Source organism: Pristiophorus japonicus, chromosome 15 (assembly GCF_044704955.1).
Source record: "Pristiophorus japonicus isolate sPriJap1 chromosome 15, sPriJap1.hap1, whole genome shotgun sequence".
In the NCBI taxonomy this organism is placed as follows: Eukaryota; Metazoa; Chordata; class Chondrichthyes; family Pristiophoridae; genus Pristiophorus; species Pristiophorus japonicus.
This window is the reverse complement of record NC_091991.1, coordinates 95,923,676-95,949,089: the sequence shown is the minus strand read 5'-3', so window position 1 is coordinate 95,949,089 and position 25,414 is coordinate 95,923,676. Positions and strand designations below refer to the sequence as shown.

The 25,414-nt window shown below is 48.8% G+C and overlaps 1 protein-coding gene across 3 annotated transcripts in view; it reads left to right on the top strand.

The window, feature by feature from the left end:
* Positions 1–25,414, top strand: part of usp18 (ubiquitin specific peptidase 18) — a 115,371-nt gene that overhangs the window by 83,236 nt on the left and 6,721 nt on the right. For all 3 annotated transcript variants that reach the window (XR_011596791.1, XM_070900725.1, XM_070900724.1), the window contains exons 7-11: positions 4,201–4,344; positions 6,002–6,097; positions 14,538–14,714; positions 18,455–18,586; positions 24,194–24,243. Coding sequence is in view for 2 of the 3 variants with exons in the window: in XM_070900725.1 (XP_070756826.1) it covers positions 4,201–4,344; positions 6,002–6,097; positions 14,538–14,714; positions 18,455–18,586; positions 24,194–24,243 (599 nt within the window). In the remaining variant the exon portion in view is untranslated. The remainder of the gene's footprint in view (positions 1–4,200; positions 4,345–6,001; positions 6,098–14,537; positions 14,715–18,454; positions 18,587–24,193; positions 24,244–25,414) is intronic.

The window sequence follows — 25,414 nt, the reverse complement described above, 5'->3', positions numbered from 1 at the left end:
CAGAGTGAGTCACTGATTACAATCATTCCTCACAGGGTGAGTCACTGATTACAATCATTCCTCACAGGGTGAGTCACTGATTACAATCATTCCCCGCAGAGTAAGTAACTGATTACAATCATTCCCCACAGGGTGAGTCACTGATTACAATCATTCCCCACAGGGTGAGTCTGTAATTACAATCATTCCCCACAGAGTGAGTCACTGATTACAATCATTCCCCACAGAGTAAGTCACTGATTACAATCATTCCCCACAGGGTGAGTCTGTGATTACAATCATTCCCCACAGAGTGAGTCTGTGATTACAATCATTCCCCACAGAGTGAGTCACTGATTACAATCATTCTCCACAGAGTGAGTCTGTGATTACAATCACTCCCCACAGAGTGAGTCACTGATTACAATCATTCCCCACAGAGTGAGTCTGTGATTACAATCATTCCCCACAGAGTGAGTCACTGATTACAATCATTCCTCACAGGGTGAGTCACTGATTACAATCATTCCCCACAGAGTAAGTAACTGATTACAATCATTCCCCACAGGGTGAGTCACTGATTACAATCATTCCCCACAGGGTGAGTCTGTAATTACAATCATTCCCCACAGAGTGAGTCACTGATTACAATCATTCCCCACAGAGTAAGTCACTGATTACAATCATTCCCCACAGGGTGAGTCTGTGATTACAATCATTCCCCACAGAGTGAGTCTGTGATTACAATCATTCCCCACAGAGTGAGTCACTGATTACAATCATTCTCCACAGAGTGAGTCTGTGATTACAATCACTCCCCACAGAGTGAGTCACTGATTACAATCATTCCCCACAGAGTGAGTCTGTGATTACAATCATTCCCCACAGAGTGAGTCACTGATTACAATCATTCCTCACAGGGTGAGTCACTGATTACAATCATTCCCCACAGAGTAAGTAACTGATTACAATCATTCCCCACAGGGTGAGTCACTGATTACAATCATTCCCCACAGGGTGAGTCTGTAATTACAATCATTCCCCACAGAGTGAGTCACTGATTACAATCATTCCCCACAGAGTAAGTCACTGATTACAATCATTCCCCACAGGGTGAGTCTGTGATTACAATCATTCCCCACAGAGTGAGTCTGTGATTACAATCATTCCCCACAGAGTGAGTCTGTGGTTACAATCACTCCCCACAGGGTGAGTCACTGATTACAATCATTCCCCACAGAGTGAGTCACTGATTACAATCATTCCCCACAGATTTAGTCTGTGATTACAATCATTCCCCACAGAGTGAGTCTGTGATTACAATCATTCCCCACAGGGTGAGTCTGTAATTACAATCATTCCCCACAGAGTGAGTCACTGATTACAATCATTCCCCACAGAGTAAGTCACTGATTACAATCATTCCCCACAGGGTGAGTCTGTGATTACAATCATTCCCCACAGAGTGAGTCTGTGATTACAATCATTCCCCACAGAGTGAGTCACTGATTACAATCATTCTCCACAGAGTGAGTCTGTGATTACAATCACTCCCCACAGAGTGAGTCACTGATTACAATCATTCCCCACAGAGTGAGTCTGTGATTACAATCATTCCCCACAGAGTGAGTCACTGATTACAATCATTCCTCACAGGGTGAGTCACTGATTACAATCATTCCCCACAGAGTAAGTAACTGATTACAATCATTCCCCACAGAGTGAGTCTGTGATTACAATCATTCCCCACAGGGTGAGTCACTGATTACAATCATTCCCCACAGGGTGAGTCTGTAATTACAATCATTCCCCACAGAGTGAGTCACTGATTACAATCATTCCCCACAGAGTAAGTCACTGATTACAATCATTCCCCACAGAGTGAGTCTGTGATTACAATCATTCCCCACAGAGTGAGTCACTGATTACAATCATTCCCCACAGAGTAAGTCACTGATTACAATCATTCCCCACAGGGTGAGTCTGTAATTACAATCATTCCCCACAGAGTGAGTCACTGATTACAATCATTCCCCACAGAGTAAGTCACTGATTACAATCATTCCCCACAGGGTGAGTCACTGATTACAATCATTCCCCACAGGGTGAGTCTGTAATTACAATCATTCCCCACAGAGTGAGTCACTGATTACAATCATTCCTCACAGGGTGAGTCACTGATTACAATCATTCCCCACAGAGTGAGTCACTGATTACAATCATTCCCCACAGAGTGAGTCTGTGATTACAATCATTCCCCACAGGGTGAGTCACTGATTACAATCATTCCCCACAGGGTGAGTCTGTAATTACAATCATTCCCCACAGAGTGAGTCACTGATTACAATCATTCCCCACAGAGTAAGTCACTGATTACAATCATTCCCCACAGGGTGAGTCTGTGATTACAATCATTCCCCACAGAGTGAGTCTGTGATTACAATCATTCCCCACAGAGTGAGTCTGTGGTTACAATCACTCCCCACAGGGTGAGTCACTGATTACAATCATTCCCCACAGAGTGAGTCACTGATTACAATCATTCCCCACAGATTTAGTCTGTGATTACAATCATTCCCCACAGAGTGAGTCTGTGATTACAATCATTCCCCACAGAGTGAGTCTGTGGTTACAATCATTCCCCACAGAGTGAGTCACTGATTAAAATCATTCCCCACAGAGTGAGTCACCAATTACAATCATTCCCCACAGAGTGAGTCTGTGATTACAATCATTCCCCACAGAGTGAGTCTGTGATTACAATCATTCCCCACAGAGTGAGTCTGTGGTTACAATCATTCCCCACAGAGTGAGTCACTGATTAAAATCATTCCCCACAGAGTGAGTCACCAATTACAATCATTCCCCACAGAGTGAGTCTGTGATTACAATCATTCCCCACAGAGTGAGTCTGTGATTACAATCATTCCCCACAGAGTGAGTCTGTGATTACAATCATTCCCCACAGAGTGAGTCACTGATTACAATCATTCCTCACAGGGTGAGTCACTGATTACAATCATTCCCCACAGAGTAAGTAACTGATTACAATCATTCCCCACAGGGTGAGTCACTGATTACAATCATTCCCCACAGGGTGAGTCTGTAATTACAATCATTCCCCACAGAGTGAGTCACTGATTACAATCATTCCCCACAGAGTAAGTCACTGATTACAATCATTCCCCACAGGGTGAGTCTGTGATTACAATCATTCCCCACAGAGTGAGTCTGTGATTACAATCATTCCCCACAGAGTGAGTCACTGATTACAATCATTCTCCACAGAGTGAGTCTGTGATTACAATCATTCCCCACAGAGTGAGTCTGTGATTACAATCATTCCCCACAGAGTGAGTCTGTGGTTACAATCACTCCCCACAGGGTGAGTCACTGATTACAATCATTCCCCACAGAGTGAGTCACTGATTACAATCATTCCCCACAGAATGAGTCTGTGATTACAATCATTCCCCACAGGGTGAGTCACTGATTACAAACATTCCCCACTAGGTGAGTCACTGATTACAATCATTCCCCACAGGGTGAGTCACTGATTACAATCATTCCCCACAGAGTGAGTCTGTGATTACAATCATTCCCTACAGAGTGAGTCTGTGATTACAATCATTCCCCACAGAGTGAGTTTGTGATTACAATCATTCCCCACATAATGAGTCCCTGATTACAATCATTCCCCACAGAGTGAGTTTTTGATTACAATCACTCCCCACAGAGTGAGTCACTGATTACAATCATGCCCCACAGAGTGAGTCACTGATTACAATCATTCCCCACTGGGTGAGTCTGTGATTACAATCATTCCCCACAGAGTGAGTCACTGATTACAATCATGCCCCACAGATGAGTCACTGATTACAATCAATCCCCACAGAGTGAGTCTGTGATTACAATCATTCCCCACAGAGTGAGTCACTGATTACAATCATTCCCCACAGAGTGAGTGTGTGATTACAATCATTCCCCACAGTGAGTCACTGACTACAATCATGCCCCACAGAGTGAGTCACTGATTACAATCATTCCCCACTGGGTGAGTCACTGATTACAATCACTCCCCACAGAGTGAGCCTGATCAGTGTGTATCTTCACAGTGTTACTCTGTTGATGGGCACTCTTCATTTGTTTCTCTCTGTTTACTAACGTTGGTTACGTTTTTTGGAGTAAAGTTGATTTTTTTCCCTTTTCACACATGGCCAGGCTGAGGAGATGAAGAGACTGTACGAGATCAAAGTGGAGGAATTTGTGAAATGTCAGTGTGGCAAAATGAGCGTGAAAGACAGTAGTATGTGCAGCCTCCCATTGCCGGTGGTAGAGACTCAGAGTCGCGGAAGTTTTAAGCTGGTAGGTAGAACTCAACATATTCCTTTAGTGATTGATATAACTGTTATGATTAAGGCCACTCAGTGTAAATGGTATTCTGCACGGACTGTGCAAGGGACTGCTGATTGAAGTAACAATGGAGCAGTGTGGAGTCCATGGGGAATGGAACTCCAGGGGTAATTGAAAGAGACAATGGGGCAGAAATTCCGAGGAGGGCTTCCCACGGACAAATCAAGAAAAAATAGAAATAAAATGCGTACTTACCTGAAGCTTCTGCGCCCGCTGGGACTCGGATCCACAGGATTCCTCTCCCTGCGACATACAGCGCATGCTCGTCGGGACGTCCGCAGGAGTCACGTGGGCATGGACACCCAATCACAGGTAAGTATTTTTTCATTCATTGTAATAGGAGATTTGTAAGTTACGAAGCTCCTATCACTATGAAGGAGAAAAACCCCAAAACGCACAAACACTACATAAAACATTGAAAAAACACCTCACACAATACACTAATCGAAATTAAAAATGTTAGACGTTTTTTAAAGAAAAAAAAACCCGATTTAAAAAAAAAAGTTAGGGTTAGGGTTTTAAATAACATTATCTGAGTGGGCATGGTTTTAACATAAATGTGTTTTTAAAATTTAATTTAATCATGTTTTTTCTATGTTTTTAAACTTACGCCTGTAACAGTACGCAGTGCGCCCGCTTTTTCAGGTGTAAGAGTTTTGAGGACATTTGCCGAATAAATAGCTCAAACTTCCACGTACAACTGTCCTCGCTCCCGATCTGTGGATCATATGTCCAGCTCTAGCTCGACAGATTGGAAAAGCCGATTTTCAGCCCATGCGCATTGTGCGTTGAGAACCGGCTTTTCCGATGTCTTCCCGGGTCCGTAGAAACTTGGTACAGATCCGGGACATCGGAAATTCTGGGCCAATAAGCAGCAGTGGACTCACCATGTCCACGTAGTGTGAGTCTGCAATAAAGAGGACCATAATCAGATCACTAACCCAGAGGCCCCTTGGGCTGTCGTGGACTAAGTGTACAGGCACATAACGAGCTATGCAGACCGGAAGGCAGTGTCGAGGAGAGCACCAAGTATGAAGATGTGTTAAAGGAGTAATTAGGTTTGAATAGATAGGGTTGTAAAGCCTGAAACAGTGGATGCATCCAAAAGGAGACCCTTATAGAGGCGGGTAAACTGCTTAACAGGCGAAAGAAAGGGCTTGCATTTATATAGCACCTTACACCGCTTCAGAATGTCCAAAAGTGCTTTACAGACAATGAAGTACTTTTGAAGTGTGGTCACTGCTGCAGCCAACAAGCTCCCACACACAGCAACGTGATAATGACCAGACAATCTGTTTTTGTGATGTTGATTAAGGGATAAATATTGGCCAGGACACCGGGGATAACTTCAATCCTCTTCCTCAAAATATTGCCGTGGGATCTTTTACATTCATCTGAGAGAGCAGACAGGGCCTCGGTTAACCTCTCATCGAAAACAAGGCCTATTGAAAACAGCAAGTGCGTGCTCCCTGGTGATCCGGGGTGAGGCGGGGGGGAATGGACGGGTGTTTATTGGGGGAGGCACTGATGTTTATCGGGGACTGATGTTTATCGGGGGGAACGGACTGATGTTCCAGATGTTGATGGACATTGCTTTGACCTTTTGCAGGAAGAAGCGTTGAAGCTGTTTTTCATGCCTCAGGACCTGAGCCAGAATAACCAGTGTTACTGCAGTGACTGTGACAGGAAGTGCCCAGTGATGCAGGTAGGGCAGGAAGTTTGGGTAGGTTGAGCTGAGTTTTAAATCTCACACACTCGCTCACTGAATGACCTGCGTCTTCATTCAGCATTGGACAGGAAACGTTGAACATAATCCCCCCAGCAGGACTGAGGGTCAGTGAGTATGCAGTGACCGGAGGCGGGAGGGGCCACAGTGACTGGAGGGGAGGGGCCACAGTGACCGGGGGTGGGAGGGGCCACAGTGACCAGGTGGGGGAGAGGCCACAGTGACTGGGGGGGGCAAATTGACCGGCGGGGAAGGGCATAGTGACCGGGAGGGGGGGGGGGGGCACAGTGACTGGGGGGGGGGGAAGGAGGGGCACAGTGACCGGGGGGGGGGGGAGGAGGGCCACAGTGACTGGGGGGGGGGAGGAGGGGCACAGTGACCGGGGGGGGGATGGGGGAGGAGGGGCACAGTAACTGGCGGGGGGGGAGGAGGGGCACAGTAACCGGGGGGGGAGGAGGGGCACAGTGACCGGGGGGGGGGGGGAGGAGGGGCACAGTGACCCGGGGGGGGAGGAAGGGCACAGTGACCGGGATGGGGGGAGGAGGGGCACAGTGACCGGGGGCGAGCGGGGATCGGGGAAGGGTTGGGTGTTGGGTTGGGGGCGGGGCTTGGGGTGGGGTTTGGGGCGGGGATCGGGGTTTGGGGTGGAGTTTGGGGTAGGGGTTGGGGCGGGGGTCAGGGCAGGGGTTGGGGGTTAGGGTTTGGGGCGGGGGTCACGGTTTGGGGCGGGGTCGGGGTTTGGGGCGGGGGTTGGGGGCAGGGGTCAGGGTTTGGGCGGGGATCAGGGTTTGGGGCGGGGGTTAGGGATCGGGGTTGGGGCGGGGATCGGGGTTGGGGCAGGGGTTAGGGATCGGGGTTGGGGCGGAGGTTAGGGATCGGGGTTGGGTTAGGGGTTTGGGATCGGGGTTGGGGTGGGGGTTAGGGATCGGGATTTGGGGCGGGGGTTAGGGGTCGGGGTTGAGGCGGGGGTCGGTGTTGGGGCGGGGGTTAGAGATCGGGGTTTGGGGTGGGGGTTTGGGATCGGGGTTGAGGCGGGGGTTTGGGGTTGGGGCGGGGGTTAGAGATCGGGGTTTGGGGCGGGGGTTAGGGGTCGGGGTTGAGGCGGGGGTCGGTGTTGGGGCGGGGGTTAGAGATCGGGGTTTGGGGTGGGGGTTTGGGATCGGGGTTGAGGCGGGGGTTTGGGTTGGGGTGGGGGTTTGGGATCGGGGTTGAGGCGAGGGTTTGGGATCGGGGTTGGGGCGGGGGTTAGGGATCGGGGTTTGGGGCGGGGATTTGGGATCGGGGTTGGGGTGGGGGTTAGGGATCGGGGTTTGGGACGGGGGTTTGGGATCGGGGTGGGGGTTAGGGGTTGGGGTGAGTGTTAGGGATCGGGGTTTGGGGCGGGGGTTTGGGATCGGGGTTTGGGGCGGGGGTTTGGGATCGGGGCGGGGGTTAGGGATCGGGGTTTGGGGCGGGGGTTTGGGATCGGGGTAGGGGTTAGGGGTTGGGGCGGGGGTTAGGGATCGGGGTTTGGGGCGGGGGTTTGGGATCGGGGTTGAGGCGGGGGTTTGGGATCGGGGTTGGGGCAGGGCTTAGGGATCGGGGTTTGGGGCGGGGGTTTGGGATCGGGGTTTGGGGCGGGGGTTTGGGATCGGGCTTGGGGTGGGGGGTTAGGGGTCGGGGTTGGGGTGGGGGTTAGGGATCGGGGTTTAGGGCGGGGGTTTGGGATCGGGCTTGGGGTGGGGGGTTAGGGGTCGGGGTTGGGGTGGGGGTTAGGGATCGGGGTTTGGGGCCGCGGTTTGGGATCGGGGTTTGGGGCGGGGGTTTGGGATCGGGGTTGGGGCGGGGTTTAGGGATCGGGGTTGGGGCGGGTGGGGCGCTGGGCAGGGTGCGAGCAAGGCCACGGCCAGAATCGGCATGTAGTGCTCAGTTCTACAACAATCCTCGCTTGTCACATTAACAGTTCCTGTGTCGCTAACTCTGCTTCCATTGTTAGTCACAATAAGCCTGCTGCTCAAAGCTTACTGCATACAGCCCCGGGCAGCCCCTGGAGCACAGCAGACACTCCCTGAAGCATTGAGTGTTCCCATGCGTTAATGAGGCACCCTGATCTTCCTGCCGTACTCTAACTATATTCTTCGCCATCTCCAACCTTCCCCCACGCAGGCTACTTCTGTCGCAAAGTCTATCGGCTGAACTCTCTCGCAACCACACTTTCATCTAAGACCAATTCCCCTCACCCTTCAGATTCGCTGCTGAAAGGTGTCAGCAAGCCTAAAGGTGGCTGCTGGGTCTCAGTGGCCCAACGAAGCCCTTGTACGAAGGGGCCTCCTGTTCCTCAGTCACCATGTCCCAAGCCACAGGCCCCACACCCTTTCCCCTATGCTGGTTTGGGGATGGTGCATGTGCCCGTCGACCCTGTGTGAATGGGGAGCCCTCCCTCTCACCACACCAACTCTGTGCAATCCTGACCTAGCTGCTGGTATCACATGCCCAGGAAATGATGGAATCCTGCTGCCTCCGCCACCTTCCCAAAAGTTCGTTTCACGATGACAAATTGACAATCGGCAAAACTTTGATCCAGGCTGCGCAGAAAATCGTTTCTTCCTGTGTCCTGAGCCTGCAGCAGTGCAGCGATCCTCGCCCGTCTCACTGGCCATCCAGTGCGACCACAGTTTGCCAGCGGGAGACCCTGTAAAGAATTGAGCGGAGAGAGTCTCCTGGCAGCAACTCTGAGGGTTGCGCAAAGCCCTAGTGACACACAGGGTAGAGCTTGTTCTTCAAATCTCCCACACAACTCAGAATGTCTCCCAGTTTGACATACTGACCTTCTCTCTGGGAGGGAACCCAGTTTGGTAGCACTTGGGAAGATGCTGAAACCCGAGACCCAGCTAGATAAAGCCTGCAGGATACTGAGACCATATCAGAAATTGCACTCAAACTATGGGAGATCGTCGGGTCATGATTCCAGCACGTCCGACGTCGTGATTGGCAAACACAAGTGTGTTCAGGATTCCAACCAAAACGGCAGGGCTGACTCATGCCCACTGAGCTCAGCTCGGACTGTTTGTGCATTCCCTGAGACCAAGCACTGCCCAGTGCTCAACAACCAATTCAGGTTGTGCAACAGGGTGGCACGTCAAGAGTGGGCTCGGAGGCCAGGACTGTAGGTATTGGAATAGTATTCCATAGGGAGCCCCAGCTATACCTGCCTTCCCTTACACCAACTATTGATATTACCATTCATTGCAACGAGCATTTTGGAAGGCAAAGCCTTAACAAAACATTACACAATATGTCAGTTATGCCCTCCATGGACTGAATTTCCCCCCATCCCCCGCCCCCCCCACCGCCCACTTGAATCGGGTTAGATACAGAGTAAAGTTCCCTCTACACTGTCCCATCAAACACTCCCAGGGACGGTAGAGAGGGTTAGATACAGAGTAAAGCTCCCCCTACACTGTCCCATCAAACACTCCCAGGGCAGGTACACCACAGGGTTAGATACAGAGTAAAGCTCCCTCTACACTGTCCCATCAAACACTCCAGGGCAGGTACAGGGGGTGAGATACAGAGTAAAGCTCCCTCTACACTGTCCCATCAAACACTCCCAGAGCAGGTACACTACAGGGTTAGATATAGAGTAAAGCTCCCTCTACACTGTCCCTCAAACACTCCCAGGGCAGATACAGCACGGGTTGGATACAGAGTCAAGCTCCCTCTACACTGTCCCTCAAACACTCCCAGGGCAGGTACAGCACAGGTTAGATAGAGAGTAAAGTTCCCTCTACATGGTCCTATTAATGTGCCTCTATACTGTGATCACACGAAGTATATTAATGCCAACGTAGGGTGGTATTGTGCTGCAGAATCTGCACAGCCATCAGCCAGAGGAAACTCTCATTCCATCAGCCCCAAAGGCGAACAGTGTCTAGCCCAGCCAGGTGTTCTGGCTCATTCATCGTATCGTGACTTCACTCTCTGCCCTGCCACGAGGCTACACGTGCCTCGGCATTCTTAGAGTATTTGGCAGGGACACGATTGCAGGACTCGGACAGCAGTTGGGAATTCAGCCTGTATACCAGTACACTGCGGGAATTCAGCCTGTATACCAGCACACTGCGGGAATTCAGCCGGTATACCAGCACACTGCTGGAATTCAGCCTGTAAACCAGCACACTGTGGGATTTCAGCCCGTACCCTGCATGCTCTGCGGGGGAACGGTATGACAGTGGTTACATTAGGGGACTGGTAATGTAGAGGCCTGGACTAATATCTAGTGACGGGAGTTCAAATCACTCCTGTGGAATTTAAATTTAGTTAATTAAATTTTTTAAAATCTGGAATGAAAAGCTAGTGTCAGTAATGGTGAGCATGAAACTATCGGATTATTGTAAAAAAAACCATCTGATTCACTGATGTTCTTCAGGGAAGGAAATCTGCCGCCCTTACCTGGTCTGGCCGATATGTGACCCCAGACCCACAGCAATGTGGTTGACTCTGAAATGCCCAGCGAGACACTCAGTTGTAATAAATCGCTACGAAAAATAATAAGAATAAAACCGGACGGACCACCCGGCATCGACCTCGGCATCGGTTACGGACACGACAACGGCACACCCAGCCCAGCCGACCCGGCAAAGTCCTCCTCACTAACATCTGGGGGTGTGCCAAAATTGGGAGAGCTGTCCCACAGACTAGTCAAGCAACAGCCTGACATAGTCATACTCACAGAATCATACCTTTCAGCCAATGTCCCAGACTCCTCCATCACCATCCCTGGGTATGTCCTGTCCCACTGGCAGGACAGACCCACCAGGGGTGGGGGCACAGTGGTATACAGTCAGGAGGGAGGGGCCCTGGGAGTCCCCAACATTGACTCCGGACCCCAAGAAGTCTCATGGCATCATGTCAAGCATGGGCAAGGAAACCTCCTGCTGATTACCACCTACCGCCCTCCCTCAGCTGATGAATCAGTATCCTCCATGTTGAACACCACTTGGAAGAAACACTGAGGGTAGCAAGGGCACAGAATGTACTCTGAGTGGGGGACTTCAATGTCCATCATCAAGAGTGGCTCGGTGTCACCATTACTGAGCGAGCTGGCCGAGTCCTGAAGGACATAGCTACCAGACTGGGCCTGCGGCAGGTGATGAGAGAACCAAGATGAGGGCAAAACCTAATTGATCTCGTCCTCGTCAATCTACCTGTCGCAGATGCCATGACAACATTGGTAGCAGTGACCACCGCACAGTCATTGTGGAGACAAAGACCTGTCTTCACACTGAGGACACCCTCCAGCGTGTTGTATGACACTACCACCGTGCTAAATGGGATAGATTCAGAACAAATCTAGCAGCTCAAAACTGGGCATCCATGAGGCGCTGTGGGCCATCAGCAGCAGCAGAATTGTATTCCACCACAATCTGTAACCTCATGGCCCGGCATATCCCACACTCTACCATTACCATCCAGCCAGGGGACCAACCCGGGTTCAATGAGGAGTGTAGAAGAGCATGCCAGGAGCAGCACCAGGTGTACCTGAAAATGAGGTGTCAACTGGGGAAGCTGCAACACAGGACTACATGCAAGCTAAACAGGCTAAGTGATCCCACAATCAATGGATCAGATTAAAACTCTGCAGCCCTGCCACATCCAGTCGTGAATGGTGTTGGACAATTAAACAACTAACTGGAGGAGGAGGCTTCATGAATATCCCAATCCTCAATGATGGTGAATCCATCTCGACCTCCTCCTGAGGTCCCCATCATTGATTCACTCCACGTGATATCAAGAAACGGCTGAGCGCACTGGATACAGCAAAGACTATGGGTCCCGACAACATCCCGGCTGTTGTGCTGAAGACTTGTGCTCCAGAACTAGCCACGCCTCTAGCCAAGCTGTTCCAGTACAGGTATAACACTGGCTTCTACCCGACAATGTGAAAAACTGCCCAGGTATGTCCTGTCCACAAAAAGCAGGACAAATCCAATCCAGCCAATTACTACCCCATTGGTCTACTCTCAATCATCAGCAAACTGATGGAAGGTGTCATCGACAGTGCTATCAAGCGGCACTTACTCACCAATAACCTGCTCACCGATGCTAAGTTTGGGTTCCGCCAGGACCATTTGGCTCCAGACCTCATTACAGCCTTGGTCCAAACATGGATAAAAGAGCTGAATTCCAGAGGTGAGGTGAGAGTGACTGCCCTCGACATCAAGGCAGCATTTGACCGAGTGTGGCATCAAGGAGCCCTAGTAAAACTGAAGTCAATGAGAATCAGGGGGAACTCTCCACCGGCTGGAGTCATACCCAGCACAAAGGAAGGTGGTTGTTGTTGTTGGAGGTCAATCATCACAGCCCCAGGACATCGCTGCAGGAGTTCCTCAGGGCAGTGTCCTAGGCCCAACCATCTTCAGCTGCTTCATCAATGACCTTCCCTCCATCATAAGGTCAGCAGTGGAGATGTTCGCTGATGATTGCTCAGTGTTTAGTGTCATTGACAACTCCTCAGATAATGGAGCAGTCCATATCCATATGCAGCAAGACCTGGACAACATTCAGGCTTGGGCTGATAAGTGGCAAGTAACATTCGATCCACACAAGTGCCAGGCAATGACTATCTCCAACAAGCGAGAGTCTAACCACTGCCCATGACATTCAACAGCATTACCATCGCCAAATCCCCCACCATCAACATCCTGGGGGTCACCATTGACCAGAAACTTAACTGGACCAGCCACATAAATACTGTGGCAACAAGAGCAGGTCGGAGGCTGGGTATTCTGCGGCGAGTGTCTCACCTCCTGACTCCCCAAAGCCTTTCCACCATCTACAAGGCACAAGTCAGGAGTGTGATGGAACACTCTCCACTTGCCTGGATGAGTGCAGCTCCAACAACACTTGAAGCTCGACACCATCCAGGAGAAAGCAGCTGCTTGATTGACACCCCATCCACCACCTTAAACATTCACTCCCTCCACGACCAGCGCACTGTGACTGCAGTGTGTACCATCTACAAGATGCACTGCAGCAACTCGCCAAGGCTTCTTACATAGAAACATAGAAACATAGAAAATAGGTGCAGGAGTAGGCCATTCGGCCCTTCGAGCCTGCTCCGCCATTCAATAAGATCATGGCTGATCATTCACCTCAGTACCCCTTTCCTGCTTTCTCTCCATAGCCCTTGATCTCTTTAGCCGTAAGGGCCATATCTAATTCCCTCTTGAATATATCCAATGAACTGGCATCAACAACTTTCTGCGGCAGGGAATTCCACAGGTTAACAACTCTCTGAGTGAAAAAGTTTCTCCTCATCTCAGTCCTAAATAGCCTACCCCGCATCCTAAGATTGTGTCCTCTGGTTCTGAACTTCCCCAACATCGGGAACATTCTTCCCGCATCTAACCTGTCCCGTCCCGTCAGAATCTTATATGTTTCTATGAGATCCCCTCTCATCCTTCTAAACTCCAGTGAATAAAGGCCCAGTTGATCCAGTCTCTCCTCATATGTCAGTCCAGCCATCCCTGGAATCAGTCTGGTGATCCTTCGCTGCACTCCCTCAATAGCAAGAACGTCCCTCCTCAGATTAGGAGACCAAAACTGAACATAATATTCCAGGTGAGGCCTCACCAAGGCTCTGTACAGCTGCAGTAAAACCTCCCTGCTCCTATGCTCATATCCCCTAGCTATGAAGGCCAACATGCCATTTGCCTTCTTCACTGCCTGCTGTACCTGCATGCCAACTTTTAATGACTGATGAACCATGACACCCAGGTCTCGTTGCACCTGCCCTTTTCCTAATCTGTCACCATTCAGATAATATTCTGCCTTTGTGTTTTTGTCACCAAAGTGGATAACCTCACATTTATTCACATTATACTGCATCTGCCATGCATTTGCCCACTCACCTAACCTGTCCAAGTCACCCTGCAGCCTCTTAGCATCCTCCTCACAGCTCACACCGCCACCCAGTTTAGTGTCATCTGCAAACTTGGAGATATTACACTCAATTCCTTCATCCAAATCATTAATGTATATTGTAAAGAGCTGGGGTCCCAGCACTGAGCCCTGCGGCACTCCACTAGTCACTGCCTGCCATTCTGAAAAGGACCCGTTTATCCCGACTCTCTGCTTCCTGTCTGCCAACCAGTTCTCTATCCACGTCAGTATTTTGCACACCAATCTCTTGTGTGGGACCTTGTCAAAGGCCTTTTGAAGGTCCAAATACACCACATCCACTGGATTTTACTGAGTGGAGTCTAGCAGTACAGCAGAGAGTAGAGACTGCAGCCACTCACCCCGACCCCCGACCCCCGACTCCCGACCCCAGACCTGGGCTATACTGGCAGCACCAAATCTCTCACTTTTGGGGAGAGGGTCAGTGCTGCTGGACCACGACCCCATCGTAATCCAACCCGTGTCTCCTCTTCCTCAGGGTTTTAAGCTTGTCTCCGTCCCCAAGATTCTGAATCTGCACCTGAATCGATTCCGTGCGCCTTCCTCATCTTGGGATTTCATCAGGAAAATCTACAGCTCCGTGTCTTTTCCAGAAACCCTGAATCTCGACCAGCTTCCTATCTCAGAAAAGGCCCAGAAATGTGGAAATGGCCAGGTGAGCGTCCTGTACCAGCAACTCTCTCCAGCACCCAGGGGGTGGGGTCGTATGGGGGTGGGAGGGGATCAGTAGCGGGGTGGGGAGAGACTGGAGGGTCGTGGGGGCGCAGTGGGGTGGGTGGGGTGTGGAGCGTAGTGTCGGGGCGCAGTGTGGTGGGGGGGGAGACTGGGGTGGAGGTGTCGTGTGTGGGGGTGCAGTGGGGTGGAGGGGCTGGGGTTGTGTGGTGAGGGGGTGGGGTGGGGGGTGGTGTGGGAGTGGGGGGTTGAGAGGGATGTGGGAGCGGGGGAGGTGAGAGGGATGGGGGAGGTGGGGGGGTTTGTGGGAGTGGGGGGGGTGGGGTGGGGTGGTGGGTTGTTGGGGTGGGGGGGAGTGGGTATGGGAGTGGGTTAGGTTGTTGGGATATGGGGGGTATGGGGGGTGGTGGGTTGTTGGGGGGTGTGGTGGGGTGGGGTGTGGGTGGTATGGCGGGTGTGGGGGGTGGTGGGTTGTTGGGGTATGGGGGGTGGGTTGTTAGGGTGTGCGAGGGGATGGGAGTGGGGGGGTGTGCAGGGGGGGTGGGGTGTGGGTTGTTGGGGTATGGTGGGGGGCGTGGGAGTAGAGGTGGGGGGGGGGGAGGTAGCCCTGATACTAAAGGATGGGATAAAGATAGCAGGAAGAAAGGATCTTAGCTCGGTAAAACAAGAATCACTTTGTGTGGTGCTAAGAAATAACAAGGGGCAGAAAACACTAGAGGGAGTAGCTGATAGATCCGGTTACAGTAGTTGTGGTGTGTCACACAGTATAAGCCTGGAAATTAGGGGTGCAAGTAAGAAGGGTAATACAGTAATCATGGGGAACTTTAATTTTCATACAGACTGGGCAAACCAAAGTTGCAGTAATAGTGCGGAGGATGAGTTGATGGAATGCATTGTGGATGGTATTCTAGGTCAGTACGTCGAGGAACCAACTGGGGAACTGGTTGTTTTAGATCCAGTATTGTGCAGCGAGGTTAATTAATAACTCTGTAGTAAAGGGGCCTCTGGGAAGCAGTGATCATAATATGATTGAATTTTATATTAAGTTTGAAAGTGATTTAGTTAATTCATAAAGATTTATATCGCGCCTTTCATGACCATTGGACATCTCAAAGTACTTTACAGCCAGTTAAGTACTTTTGGAGTATAGTCACTGTTGTAATATGGGAAACGCGGCAGCCAATTTGCGCACAGCAAGCTCCCACTAACAGATTTAAGGAAGAAGCATATAATGTTGCAAGGAAGAGTAGTAAACCTGAGGATTGGGAGGATTTTACAATTCAGCAAAGGATGACGAGAGAGGAAATAGAATATGAGAGTAAACTAGCAAGAGACAAAAGATATGTAAGAACGAAGAGATTAGTGCAAGTAAACGTTGGTCCCTTAAAGGCAGAGACAGGAGAAATTATAATGGGGAATAAGGAAATGGCAGAGATATTAAACAAATACTTTGTATCTGTCTTCATGGAAGAAGACACAAAAAACATTCAGGGAATAGTGGGGAAACCAAGGGTGTAGCGAGAATGAGGAACATAGAAACATAGAAAATAGGTGCAGGATTAGGCCATTTGGCCCTTCGAGCCTGCACCGCCATTCAATAAGATCATGGCTGATCATTCACCTCAGTACCCCTTTCCTGCTTTCTCTCCACACCCCTTGATCCCTTTAGCCGTAAGGGCCATCTCTAACTCCCTCTTGAATATATCCAATGAACTGGCATCAACAACTCTCTGCGGCAGGGAATTCCACAGGTTAACAACTCTCTGAGTGAAGAAGTTTCTCCTCATCTCAGTCCTAAATGGTTTAGCCCTTATCCTTAGACTGTGTCCCCTGGTTCTGGACTTCCCCAACATCGGGAACATTCTTCCTGCATCTAACCTGTCCAGTCCCGTCAGAATTTTATACGTTTCTATGAGATCCCCGCTCATTCTTCTAAACTTCAGTGTATAAAGGCCCAGTTGATCCAGTCTCTCCTCATATGTCAGTCCAGCCATCCTGGGAATCATCTGGTGAATCTTCGCTGCACTCCCTCAATAGCAAGAACGTCCTTCCTCAGATTAGGAGATCAAAACTGAACACAATATTCCAGGTGAGGCCTCATCAAGGCTCTGTACAACTGTAGTAAGACCTCCCTGCTCCTATACTCAAATCCCATTTGCCTTCTTCACCGCCTGCTGTACCTGCATGCCAACTTTCAATGACTGATGTACTATGACACCCAGGTCTTGTTGCATCTCCCCTTTTCCTAATCTGCTGCCATTCAGATAATATTCTGCATTCCTGTTTTTGCCCCCAAAGTATATAACCTCACATTTATCCACATTATAACATAAAGAAATTAGTATTAGTAAAGAAATAGTACTGGAGAAATTAATGGGACTAAAAGCCGACAAATCCTCTGGACCGACGGCCTACATCCGAGGGTTTTAAAAGAGGTGGCTGCAGAGATAGTGGATGCTTTGGTTTTGATCTTCCAGAATTCCCGAGATTCTAGAACGGTCCCTGTGGATTGGAAGTTTGCAAATATAACCCTGCTGTTCAAGAAAAGAGGGACAGAGAAAACAGCGAAGTCTAGACCAGTTAGTATAACATCAGAAGTAAGGAAAAAGCTAGAAGTCGTTATTAGGGGCATGGTAACAGGGCACTTAGAAAATTGGAATATGATTGTGCAGAGTCAACACGGATTTATGAAAAGGAAATTGTGTTTGACAATAATACTTTTTTGAGGTTGTAAGGATGTAGCATATTTGGATTTTCAGAGAGCATTCGATTAAGTACCACATAAGAGGTTATAACACAAAATTAGACCTCAAGGGATTGAGGGTAATATATTAGCATGGATTGATGATTGGGTAACAGACAGAAAACAGAGAGTAGGAATAAACGGGTCATTTTCGGTTTGGCAAGCTGTAACTAGTGGGGTGCGGCCTCAGCTATTCACAATTTATATCAATGATTTAGATGAGGGGACCGAGTGTAATATATCTAAGTTTGCTGGCGATACAAAGCTAGGTGGGAAGGTAAGCTATTAGGAGGATGCAAAGAGCCTGCAAAGTTATATAACAGTTAATTAATGGAGTATAATGTGGGGAAATGTGAAATTATCCACTTTGTAGGAAGAATGGAAAAACAGAATATTTTTTAAAAGGTGAGAGACCAGTAAATGAGGGATTTAGGGGTCCTGTACCCATATCACAGAAAGTTAACATGCAGGTACAGCAGTTTTGGTCTCCTTATCTAAGGAAGGATATAGTTGTCTTAGAGGGAGTGCAACAAACGTTCACTAGATTGATTCCTGGGACGAGAGGGTTGTTCGTTGAGGAGAGATTGAGTAGATTTGGTCTATACTCTCGAGTTTAAAAGAATGGGAGGTGAACTCATTGAAATGTACAAAATTCTTAGAGGCTTGACAGGGTAGATGCTGAGAGGTTGTTTGCCCCAGGGGTCACAGTCTCAGAATAAGGGATCAGCCATTTAGGACTGAGATGAGGTGACATTTCTTCACTCAGAAGATTGTGGATGCTCAGACAATGAATATATTTAAGGCTGAGATAGATATATTTTTGGGCACTAAGGGAATCAATGGAATATGGGAATCGAGCGGGAAAGTGGAGTTGAGATAGAGCTTCAGCCATGATCTCATTGAATGGCGGAGCAGACTCGAGGGGCCGCATGGCCTACTCCTGCTCCTATTTCTTATGTTCTTATGCCTTGTTATCACAGGATGGCTGGCACTATCATCTTTACGCAGTGCTGACCCATGCCGGGAACTCAATCTTTGGCCACTACACCGTGTATGTGAAGTCTTTCAAAGATTCCATGTGGTACCACGTGAACGATTCCTACGTGTCACAGGTAAGTCACTCTGAACCAGGTCTTGAGCAAGTTCAGGGAGAGGACCCAACTCTGTGACCTTTCATCTTTAGTAAAAGACCATGTTATTAATCAGTTCCTTAAACCTTTTTTAAAAGATGTGTATTTCCATTGTTGTGGATTGTTGACTGAAGATTAGTGCAGGAATATGTTTTAATTTCTGTGCCCTAGTTGTGTTGGGGAGGGGGGGAATGGGGAGGGGGAAGGGTTGCTCAATCCTGATTAACACAAGCAGAGCGGTGACATTAACCTTTGTGGCGAGGTGAAGAGTTTTATCCCTGGTCGAGGACCCTGGCTGGGGGCTGAGTCCACTCCCTCTGAACGAAGGCACTCCTGGTCCCAGCCAGAGTCACTACATCTGCTCAGGGCTGATGGGCATGAAGCAAAACCACCCACCACAGCCAATGGAATCAAACTACAAGGGCACAGAGACCTGGGACCGTGCCTGGGGGACGTGGGGGGAGTGGGAGGTGCTGGGGGAAGGGCAGAGATTGTGAAAACACTCTCTCTGTTGGCTGTAAGAGATGACAGGCAGTGTCAACCCATGGCCAGAGGCACATCAATCCCAGCACTACACTTACAACCTTGGGGCTGGTAACATGGAGCACACTGGTACATGTATCTAACCCCGTGCTGTACCTGCCCTGGGAGTGTTTGATGGGACAGTGTAGAGGGAGCTTTACTCTGTATCTAACCCGTGCTGTACCTGCCCTGGGAGTGTTTGATGGGACAGTGTAGAGGGAGCTTTACTCTGTATCTAACCCGTGCTGTACCTGCCCTGGGAGTGTTTGATGGGACAGTGTAGAGGAAGCTTTACTCTGTATATTTACATTAGTTATTCTCTCGGGTCCAGTGTCACTGTATGCGGACCTGGTGTATCGTTTTCTGACTGTTACAATCCTTGCATCATGAGATTATTCTAACAGTTGTTGCCTTGTACATCTGCTCTTGTACAACACAGGCAGCACTGGTATTCTCTGCTTACAGAAGATGGGCTGAGTAAGTGATGTAGCAAATTAGGTGGCATATAAAATGCATGAATGAGTCTGTACAGTTCCCACAATAAGAGCATGTATTCCACTCTACTCCTCAAAGCTATAATCTTCCAAAGTTCTCTAGATCCAGGAACCGATCCTTCAGATTGGAAAATTGCGCATGTCACTCCGCTATTTAAGAATGGCGAGAGAGGGAAACCAGGGAATTATAGACCCGTGAGCCTAATATCTGTTGTCAGGAAATTACTCTAGTATATTATTAGGGTTAGGGTGACTGAACATCTTTAACACTTCCAGCTGATCAGACAAAGCCAGCATGGATTTGTAAAAGGGAGGCCATACCTGATGAACCTTGTGGTATATATCAATGACTTGGACTTGAATGTTGGGGGTATAATTAAGAAGTTTGCAGTTGACACTTAAATATGCTGTGTGGTTGATAATGAAGAAGAAAGCTGTGGATTGCAGGAAGATATCAATGTACTGGTCAGGTGGGCAGAACAGTGGCAAATGGAATTCAATCTGGGTAAGTGTGAGGTAATGCACCTGGCAAGGCAAGGCAAGGGAATACACATTAAATGGTATGACACTGTAAAGTGTAGAGGAACAAAGGGACTTTGGAGTGCAGGTCCACAGATCCCTGAAGGTAGCAGGCCAGGTAGATAAGGTGGTTAAGAAGGCATATGGAATACTTGTCTTTATTAGTTAAGGCATGGAATACAAGAGCAAGGAGGTTATGCTTGAACTGTATAAAACACTGGTTAGGCTGCAGCTGGAGTACTGCGTGCCGTTCTGGTCACCACATTACAGGAAAGATGTGATTGCACTGGAAAAGGTTCAGAGGAGATTTACAAGAATGTTGCCTGGATTGGAGAATTTTGGCTGTGAGGAAAGATTGGGGATGCTGGGTCTGTTTTCTTTGTAACAGAGGAGGCTGAGGGGAGACCTGATTGAGGTGTATAAAATTATGAGGGTCCTGGATAGAGTGGATAGGAAGGACCTGTTTCCCTTGGCAGAGGGGTTAACAACCAGGGGGCATAGATTTAAAGTAAATGGGGGGAGGTTTAGAGGGGATTTGAGGGGAAATTTCTTGGAACTCACTGCCTAAAAGGGTGGTAGAGGCAGAAACCCTCACCACATTAAAAAGATACTTGGATATGCACCTGAAGTGCCGTAACCTACAGGTCTACGGACCAAGAGCTGGACAGTGGGATTAGATTGAATACCTCTTGGTCGGCCGGCACAGACACAATGGGCCGAAATGGCCTCCTTCCATGCTGTAAATTTCTATGATTCTATGAATCTGATTGAATTTTTTGAAGAACTGACTAAAGTAGTGGACAGGGGATGTCTCGGGATGGTATTTATTTGGATTTCCAGAAGGCATTCGATAAAGTCCCTCATAAGAGACTGTTAACTAATGTTAAAGCTCATGGAATTGAGGGCAAATGATTGACCTGGTTCAGAAATTGGCTGAGCAGCAGGAGACAGAGAGTCGGGCTAATTATCAGGATGTGACTGGTGGTGTTTCCCAGGGATCTGTGTTGGGGCCTCAGCTATTCACAATATTTATTAACGACTTAGATGGTGGGATAGAGAGCCACATTTCCAAATTTGCCGATGGCACAAAGATAGGCAGCATTATAAGCCGTGTAGGTGGGAGCATAAAATTACACAGGGATATTGATACATTAAGTAAATGGGAAAAACTGTGACATGGATTTCAATGTAAACAAGTGTGAAGTAATCCACCTTGGACCTAAAAAGGATGGAACAGGGGACTTCCTAAATAGTGAAAAGCTAGAAACAGTGGAGGTCCAGGCAGATCCAGGGGTCTGGGTACACATCATTAAAATGTCATGAACAAGTACAGAAAATAATCAAAAAGGCTAATGGAATGTTGGCCTTTATATCTGGAGGACTAGAACACCAGGGGGTAGAAGTTAGGCTACAGCTGTACAGAGCCCTGGTTAGACCCCACCTGGAACACTGTGAGCCGTTCTGGGCACCTCACCTTAGGGAGGATATATTGGTCTTGAAGGGAGTGCAGCGTAGGTTTACCAGAATGATACCCGGACTTCAAGGGTTAAGTTACGAGGAGAGATTACACAAATTTGGTTGTATTCTTTGGAATTTAGAAGATTAAGGAGTGATTTGGTGAACATTCTCAGGATATTAAGGGGATCTAATAGAGTAGAGAGAAAGTATTTCTGCTGGTTAGAGATTCTAGGACTGGGGGCGTAGTCTAAACATTAGAGCCAGGCCTTTCAGGACTGAAGTTAGGAAACACTTCTACACACAAGGCTCAAAATTGGCCAGGAGTTGCTCCGTTATTTTTGGAGCAACTTGATTTTTCTGGAGTATCTTAAAAATTCCCATTTTGCACATTCAATTTGCGCCAGTGTAAGTGAGTTAGTTACAATTTTTTTAGTTTAGTTTAGTTTTTCTCAAAAGGGGGCGTTACCAGCCACCTACGCCAGTTTTGGCCATTTAAGCCAATTCACTAAATATATTCAAAAGGGAGTTAGATGAAGTCCTTACTACTCGGGGGATCAAGGGGTATGGCGAGAAAGCAGGAAGGGGGTATTGAAGTTGCATGTTCAGCCATGAACTCATTGAATGGCGGTGCAGGCTAGAAGGGCCGAATGGCCTACTCCTGCACCTATTTTCTATGTTTCTATGCTTCTAAACTACTTTGGCCAGCTAATAGTTACGCCAAATCTACTTAGGCCAGCGTATGTGGCCACTTCAGAAAACCCTTGCGGAGAGTTAAGAAATTAGCGTAGGTAGGTACATCGGAGGCCAGCAGAACTTAATGACTTGACTAAAGAATGTGAATAGGATCAAACAGCTGTACAGAACATCATATGACAAACTTCGCAAAGTTAATTTACTATACAACAGAAGCATTCATGGAAGCTTAAACTACAAAAATAAATAAAGTAAAAGATAGTTGATTTAAATTATCCTAATCTCACAACTAATTTAAACAACTATTTGTTTGCAATGATTATACTGGGCCAAAATTGAGCCCATATTATCTAAATAAAGTCTACTTCAATAAATAAGATATTCTCTCAGTGTTCCTCCATCACATATGTTCTTCTTTCACAATAGCACCAGGTGAATAGGCGTGACAAATGGTCACCACTATTCATAAGAGTCAAAACATATTTATATAATTTATTCAAAATACCCAAAAGTTCAGGAAAATGACAAGCCATTAAGAAAGTTCAAAAATAGTTAGTGTATAAAATTTCAAACCTGAGGTCGATCGCACCGGGAGGCCACTTGGCCAGGGCTAGGGGTGGGCATCGGGTCCCACACATAGCGGCTGCAGCATGCACACAGAGAGGCTGGGGGCGAGAAGCTATTGCGCATGCGCGGACACTCCACTGCGCATATGCAGACGTCCCGGCACTGTTTTCAGCGCAGGACGCTGGCTCCGCCCCCGACTTGACTGGCCACGCTGCGCGAAGACCGAGGAGAGGCTGGACAGCGGCCAAAGTGGGGAGCAATTTTTTTCGCCATACTTATCAATGGAGAAAAGTGGTGCATGTCTGGTAAGTGCGCCGAAAAAAGGGGTGGGCCAAATTTGACCCCAAAGGGTGGTAGAAGTTTGGAAGTCTCTTCCTCAAATAACAGTCGCTAGGTCAACTGTTAATTTTAAATCTGAGTTTGAAAGCTTTTTGTTAACCAAAGGTATTAAGGGATATGGGCCAAAGGGTATATGGGATTAGGCAACAGATCAGGCATGATCTCATTGAATAGGGGAACAGACTCGAGGGACTCAGTGGCCGACTCCTGTACCTATATACCTAGATTATGAAAACAATAAAGTTTTAACTTGGTCAGAATGGTAACACGGGCTGTGTGACAGAGAATCGCCAGTCTCCCATAACCCTTCAATGCTGGGTCAGCCTGTAAAATACAGACAGCCTTATTCTATAGACTGCAAAACCCTGAGATCAGAGCCTTCCTTTTGCTGGGGTTCCTGATGCTCCCCCCCCCCACCCGTGCTGTGTGACTGCAGTCCAGTGATACCCTGGGCTGTCGGCTGTTGGGAAGGACCTTGACATTGGCATGAGGTGTTTGAGATTGTTAATCCTGATAACGAATTGTCTCTTCAAGTTACAAAAGTCTGAGCCTTGATAATCGAGCGGAGAATCCGCTGTCAGCGTGCAGTTAACAAGGGCACCATGTAATATAAACTCCTTACACACTGAATCCAGCAATATGGAAAAATTGTATGTTTAAAAGATCCAACACAGGTAAAAGCATGATATAGACATCCCTAGCCACCACCATAAACACAGTAACCAGTGGCTCTTGGAGTAACACTGTCAGTTGACTCCTAGATAGGTACGTGGCCTGTGATATACATCCCACCCTATAGGCCCATGGCCTGTGATATACATCCCACCCTATAGGCCCATGGCCTGTGATATACATCACCCCTAGTTAGGTGCATGGCCTGTGATATATATCCCACCCTAGACAGATGCATGGTCTGTAATATACCTCGCCCCTAGTTAGGTGCATGGTCTGTGATAAACGTGCCACAGTAATGGTGATGGGGTTGTTTCATTGACAGGTGCAGTGGGAGGACATTAGAAAGACCTTTGAGGGCCGTGTGTATTCATGGTGAGTATTTTATTGCATATGAAAGCATCAGGTCTGTGCATTGAAACTCTCAACTCTTCTAACCACCCCAGAGTAAGCAAACTCATGGTCATTGCTGCTGAACGTGCAGCCCAGTACCCAGGCTGGATTTCATGGGGTGTTGGGTACATGTCCCATCTTAGTCAGGATCCTTTCCCATTCTATTCTCCAAGTCCTTGACAGAGCTCGAATGTCTGGGTGTTGGAGACCTGAACCGTGCAACAGTTTGCCATTTACTGTCAGCCCCTGATGATGTTCCCTGAGGTTTACACTGTGGTGGTTCTCAGTCACCCACCTGCCTTTATAAAGTACATTGTCCGAGACTCCAGGCGGATATCCAGCCATCCTGGACCCTGAGGTCATTCCTTATTCTGGTTGGTTGGTCAGGAGGCTTTGTGACCAGCACCTGGCACTGACACTTCTTAGCTCATATCAACTATCGGCTCACTGGGTTCCCCCGTGGGAATGTGCCTTTCTCTCTTTCTTAGAAGGATGGCTTGCAGTGCGTGGGGCGGTTTGAGCGGCACGAATGGCAGACTGCACCCATCTGACTGACCCCTCCCACACACATTTACAGACAGGAGCACCAACCTGGCAAGGACTGCAGGACTGGCCGCCACGCCCCGGGGACGATGGAGGCAGAGGCTGAGGTGTGCCACGTGCTGCTAGGATACCTGCACATACCACACACCATGGGGCTGGCATTGCCGGTGGTCTGCCGTGCCCTCCATGCTCTACCTCTGATCCTTCCAGGCATGCGACAGAGCTGTTCTGTGGGGAGAGGTCCCTGGACCGGGAAGCAGAGCCATCCCCTCAGGGTCACCACGCCCCCCAGCCCCCTCAGTGTCACCACGCCCCCCAGCCCCCTCAGTGTCACCACACCCCCCAAGCCCCTCAGTGTCACCACACCCCCCAACCCCCTCAGTGTCACCACGCCCCTCAACCCCCTCAGTGTCACCATGCCCCCCAGCCCCCTCAGTGTCACCACACCCCCCAAGCCCCTCAGTGTCACCACACCCCCCAACCCCCTCAGTGTCACCACGCCCCTCAACCCCCTCAGTGTCACCATGCCCCCCAGCCCCCTCAGTGTCACCACACCCCCCAACCCCCTCAGTGTCACCACAGCCCCCAACCCCCTCAGTGTCACCACACC